Below are 6,386 nucleotides of genomic sequence, written 5' to 3' on the forward strand. Positions count from 1 at the left end.
ACCAAGCGCCAAGACCCTGAAGCTATTTTCCTTTGCTCTGTATCTTGGCAGGCTTTTCTCCTACAGTACAGAGTAGACTGCAGTCTCTTTCAGGACATGGAAGTAAATCTTATATAAAAATAGAAAATTAGATTCAGAAAGGTCTAGTTCTAGAGCTATATTGCTCTGACGCTCTGTACCCCCAAAGGAAAACCCTGCACCCCACTTTCACTGTTATATAGTTACAACAAATCTTGTACAAACTATGTCATGGGAGGTATCTATGGAAAAGCTGTGGTTTGCTGAATGTGATTATCCTGTTTGTGTGTCTGTATCATTTTTGCCTCTGAAATAACAAATACTGACTATCTACCTGTATTTCAAATGCATTCCCTCCTGTGGTGACTCCCACAAAGTAGTTAACATCCAGTTAACATCCAGCACATTACGAATGGATATTCAAATTCATGGCTCATCAATTAAGATAATGGGCCATGGTAGAAGTTTGTCCCTCTCTGTATCCAAAACATGGGTAATGGCCCCTGTTATAACTCATTGAAGTATGCAAGGATATGTGATCAGCTCATGTGACACTGGACTCCATCTTATGCCTCTTCTTTCCCACTAACTATACTGGTATCTCTGTTTGGGACAATGAAGTTCTCTCCACATGGCAGAAGCTGTAAAAGAGGAAAGTGTTACCACCACTTGGTCTCACTCTCCCCACAACTCAACACTTTAAAACACAGCTAGAAAAAAAAAAGACTTTTCCTGGAGATGTGGTCACAGGTTATAAAAGAGAAATGCAGGAACCTGTCCAAAAGTCCACAAATAGGAACAGCTGTGTCCTGCATACAAGGAGGCAGGTGACATTGATGAATATTTCACTATCTTTGAGAGGCTTTATATGATTCATATGATTCCTGATAACCAGAAGATGCCCACTTTAGTTGAAAACTTAACTGGTAAAGCTCTGGCTATATTAAATTAAATGACAATTGAGAATCTTTTAGATTATTCTAAATTCCAGGAAATGATTTAGAAATAATTTCAGATTACCTCTGAAACATATAGCGTGAAATTTACAAATTCTAAGAGGTGTGCTGGTACAAGTAATATGGAATATGTACAGACACCGCCACATCCTCTTCTTGCAATTTAAGGCTTTGATTGTTAGGGGCAGGGTGGGAGGTGGGTGTTACCAGATTTTATCTGCTGAAAAACATGGAGGTGCTAGGGCTCCTCACTAGCATAAATATGACAATTGTTCAATATGGGTGAGACATCTTCTCCCCTAACTTCATTCTAGAAGTTGGCTGAACTGTTATGCCTGAAAGTTTCCAAATTAAATTCATCCGTTAAGTAGACACCCAATGTGGGAAATTTCAGTTTAATGTTTGGCAAACTTATACACAACTGAAAATGAAATCTTGTAATTGAAGGTGTCAGACAGACTTAACTATGCCATTAAAAAATGGAGTAACATTGCCACATAGATCAAGAGGCAATTGGTTCAAAGTACAACATAGTAGTAGTAAGAAGAGGAGAACAATGGAACAGACGCCCAGGCAGGTTGTAGAAAGTCATTCATTGGAGGTTTTTATCAGGAGGCTGGACAGCCATCTATCTGGGGTGGTTTTAACACAACAAATCCTGCATCTTGGCAGGAGGCTAGAATAGTTGATCCTTGCAGCCCCCTTCCAACTCTGCCATTCTATGACTCGATGATATAAAAGACTGAATCATCTGGATCCTTACCAGTTTCCCTACATCCTTCCTATATACTGGAGACTCAAACTGGACACAATACTCCAGCTGAGGTCTAACCAGCGCCAAGTACGGCTACTATCCCCTCCCGTGACTGGCATGCTCTGCCTCTGCTAACGCAAATGAAAAATTGTATTTGCTCTTTTTTGCAATGGCAAAAAAAAAAAAATCACACCCCTGAGGGATATAGCTATATCAACCTGACACTGGTATATACAGCATGAGGTCTACTGAAGAATTGTTTATCAACCTAGAGATTATCAGAGAGGTAGATTACATACTCTGACAGGAGAATCCCAACCGAAAGACCCACTGGGCTGTTGGCAGTTGAAATGGGGTCACTGGTGAGGATAGCATCCAACTTCTTATAAAAATGGCAGGTTGTGGCACAGCACCAGAGATACTGTTTGCCTCCCTTGCCTTTTGGTAAACGTGCCTCAGTTCCTTCACCTTTGCTGTGTACTGCAGCGTGTCCCGATCGTAGCTTTTTTCCCACACGCTGCACAAAATCTGCTCTTAGGTATTGACATTCCTATGGCTGGAGGGCATCTGGGACTGCACAGCCTCCTCTCCCCAAATGCTGAGCAGCTCCAGAAGCTTCACGGTGTCCCCAGCATGGAGCCACCACAACCACCTGGGAGTGTGTGTTATGAGCACCCCACATCGAGCAAACAGGAAGGGGAATTTCCACATTCCCAGGTCTTTAAACGGGGATGGGCAGAAAATGTTTACTTCGATGCAGGGAAGAGGTGTTAAAACTGTTCACCAGAGCACTCAGGAGGGCAATGTGGGACAGCGACAAAAACAAGGACAAGTTTCTACACTGGCATTTTGCCAACAAAACTTTTGCGTAAAACTCTTGTCAAGGTGGTTATATAATGTCATTGAAACTGAGGAGTTCCATCACCCAAAGTTGCTTTGCAGTGTATATACTGCCACTATTTCTTTGGCAAAAGCTACTTGTTTGTGAGGTGTAAGAAAATCCTAAGGAACAACGAGGAATAACCAGTATCCACACTTGTGTTTCCTACTGGTGCCTAGTAAGGTTTCCCACACCATGATGTGTAGGAATTATTGAGCAAGGAGCACCATCAAATATGGAATTGGAATTAATAGGGTCAGTTCTTCAGAATTCATTTCCCTGAATAATGATAATGTCATTTTCGGTGTGTGAAGAGCGACCGATCTGCTCCCCTCATGACAACAGCATTCAGTAGTGCATGTCGTGTCTCATATTCACATTATCTCTCCATCCAGGTATTTGTACTGCTACTATCATCTGAGACCCTGGGAACATACAGGAAGTCAGGGGAAAATATGGTACATGCAAGAGACACTGTTCTGCCTCATTGTTGGACACCTTCTCCCATACTCCATGTCAGATTCCAACACAATCAACATTACCAACCCCTTCACCTTCATCCTGCTGGGCATTCCTGGCCTAGAGGTGGCCCATATCTGGATCTCCATCCCCTTCTTCACCATGTACGTCATAGTCATCTAGGGGAACTTCATCATCCTGTTCATCGTGAAGATGGAGCAGAGCCTCCATGGGCCCATATACTATTTCCTCTGCATGCTGACCGTCACTGACCTGGTTGTGTATATGTCCACCCTGCCCAAAATGCTGAGCATCTTCTGGTTCAATGCCAGAGAGATCGATTTCAGTGCCTGCCTCACCCAGATGTACTTTATTCTCATCTTCTCAGTACTGGAGTCTGGGATCGTTGTGGCCATGGCTTTTGATCGCTATGTGACCATCTGCCATCCCCTGAGACATTTCACCATCCTGACAAACTCCATGGTTGCCTAGATTGGCCTGGCGTGATGCTACGTGGCAGCATAGTCATATTGCTCAATCCCTTCCTAGTGAGGCAGTGGCCATATTGCAGAACCAACGTCATCCCCCAACCGTACTGCGCACACATAGCTATGGTGAACCTGTCCTGAGCCGACACCCGTGTTAGTAGTTACTACGGTCTCTTTGTGCTAGTGTGTGTGATGGGTCTGGATTGGATTTTTATTGCCCTGTCCTATTCCCAGATCCTCAGGGCCATCTTCAGTCTCCCCACAAATGACGCCCGGCTCAAGACTTTTGAAACCTGTGGCTCCCACTTCTTTGTCATTTTAGCCTTTTACATCCCAGGTCTCATCATCTCCCTCATGAACAGATTTGCCCAGAATGTGCCCCTGCATTTCCATGTTCTCATTGTCAATGTGTACCTCTTGATGCCCCCCATGCTAAACCCAGAGCTCTGCTGATGAGTTCTGCATGATCACCAGTGCTGATCAGCTCACCACGCTGGCCAAACAAGAAATGAAATTCAAAAGTTCGCGGGCCTTTTCCTGTCTGCCTGGCCAGTGCATCTGAGTTGAGAGCGCTGTCCAGAGCGGTCACAATGGAGCACTCTGGGATAGCTCCCGGAGGCCTATACCATCGAATTGCATCCACACTACCCCAAATTCGACCCGACATGGCCGATTTCAGCACTAATCCCCTTGTCAGAGGCGGAGTAAAGAAAACGATTTAAAGAGCCTTTCAGTCGATAAAAAAGGGCTTTGTCATGTGGAAGGGTCCTGGCTTAAATCGAGGTAACAATGCTAAATTCAAACTAAAATCGTAGTGTAGACCAGGCCTCAGCTGACTATATCGCAGCCCTCCTCCCAACGCTCAGCTGATTTTATTTAGTTTCCTGGCTTCCCTCTCTGCTCCAGACTGCCCTATGAGCCCCAGCGCTGTGTCCTCACTGCCGGTTTCTTGCCAGGCTGCAGCAGATCCTGTCCCAGCCCCAAAGCAGAGGGAGTGGGGGGAGGAAGGCAGAGATGATCCAGCAAGTGGAAGGGTTTGGAGAGGAGGGGAGCAAGTAACAGGCGGGATTTTGGGGGAATATGTTGAGAATGGAGCGGGGCCTTGGGAGAATAGGTGGGATTGGGAAAGGGGCTTTGTGGAAAGAGGTGGATCAGGGGGCAGGGCCTTGGGGAATTGACAGCACAGGGCATGGGGCCTCAGATATCCAGTTAAAAGCAATTAGAAAGGTGGTATCCTATGGGAGAATGCTTGTACACAAAGTGATTCCTCAGTTTGTCACTCAGACACAGCACAGAAAAGCCAGGAAAGGATTTAATGTCACTTTGACTGTCCAGTAAGTGATTGAGGGAAGGGGGCCCAGCACCATGTCACCAGCCAGCTCTGCACAGACTTCGGTCTGAAGACCAGAGCACCAGGAGAAAACGTTAGGCCCCTTTATGAGTAAAGAGCCAGAGAAGCCTGCCCCGGATCTGTTTGGTCCTCACCCCATAGATGATGGGGTGCAGCATGGGGGGCAGCAAGAAGTACACATTAACAATAAGAACATGGAAATGCAGGGGCACATTTTGGGCAAATCTGTTCATGAGGGAGATGATGAGATCTGGGATGTAAAAGGCTAAAATGACAAAGAGGTGGGAGCCGCAGGTTTCAAAAGTCTTGAGCCGGGCGTCCTTTGTGGGGAGGTTGAAGATGGCCCTGAGGATCTGGGTATAGGACACAGCGATAAAAATCCCATCCACACCAATCACACAGAATTGCACAAAGAGGCCATAGTAACTACTAACACGGGTGTCGGCGCAGGCCAGGTTCACCACAGCTATGTGTGCGCAGTATGGCTGGGGGATGATGATGGTTCTACAATAAGGCCATTGTCTTGCCAGTAAGGGATAGGGAAATACAACAATGCAACCACGCAGCACCACGGCCAGGCCAATCTTGGCCACCAGGGGGTTCGTCAGGGTCATGGAATGTCTCAGGGGATTACAGATGGCCACGTAGCGATCCAAAGCCATGGCCAGGAGGATCCCAGACTCCATCACATAGGAGCAGTGAATGAAGTACATCTGAGTGAGGCAGGCACTGAAACTGATCTCCTTGTAACTGAAACAGAAGATTGCCAGTATTTTGGGCAGGATGGACGTATAAAAAACCAGGTCGGTGATAGCTAGCATGCAGAGGAAATAGTACATGGGTTTATGGAGGCTCTGCTCCATCTTCACAATGAACAGGATGGTGAAGTTCCCCAAGATGGCTATAATGTACATAGTGCAGAAGGGGATGGAGATCCAGACATGGGCCGTCTCCAGGCCAGGAATGCCCAGCAGGATGAAGGTGGAGGGTTTGGTGAAGTAGGTTGTGTTGGAACTTGACATGGAGTAGAAGAGAAGGTGTCCGACTCTGAGGCAGAACAGTGTCACCTGTATGTACCGTACGTTCCCCTGACTTACTGTGTGTGCCGAGGGTCTAGGGTGATGGTCGCAGTATAAATACCTGGATGGAGAGACAATGTGAATCTGAGACACTATATCCTCTACTGGAGGCTGGTTTCATGGAGGGAGTAGATTTTCACTCTGATAAATGACAGTTTCATTATTCAGAGAAATGAATTCTGAAGAACTGACCCTACTAATTCCAATTCCATATTTGATGGTGCTCCCTGCTCAATAAATCCTGCACCTCATGGGGTGGGAACCTTACTAGGCTGCAGTAGAAATCAGGAGTGTGAATACTGATTATCCACCATTGTTCCTTAGGCTTTTCCTACACTGACACGTTTTATTTATGTATTTATTGATTGTCAATAATCCCCTTTTGCCAAAGACACAGGGGC

General features: G+C 45.9%; 1 protein-coding gene across 1 annotated transcript; it reads right to left on the reverse strand.

Annotated features, from left to right (window-relative positions):
* Positions 1–4,980: 4,980 nt before the first annotated feature.
* Positions 4,981–5,928, reverse strand: LOC127053382 (olfactory receptor 52M1-like). The gene has a single exon (XM_050958001.1). It carries the CDS (start codon positions 5,926–5,928, stop codon positions 4,981–4,983), a length of 948 nt encoding a protein of 315 aa, XP_050813958.1.
* Between the last annotated feature and the right edge of the window lie 458 nt (positions 5,929–6,386).

The sequence above is a fragment of the Gopherus flavomarginatus genome, chromosome 1 (genome assembly GCF_025201925.1).
Source record: "Gopherus flavomarginatus isolate rGopFla2 chromosome 1, rGopFla2.mat.asm, whole genome shotgun sequence".
NCBI lineage: Eukaryota > Metazoa > Chordata > Testudines > Testudinidae > Gopherus > Gopherus flavomarginatus.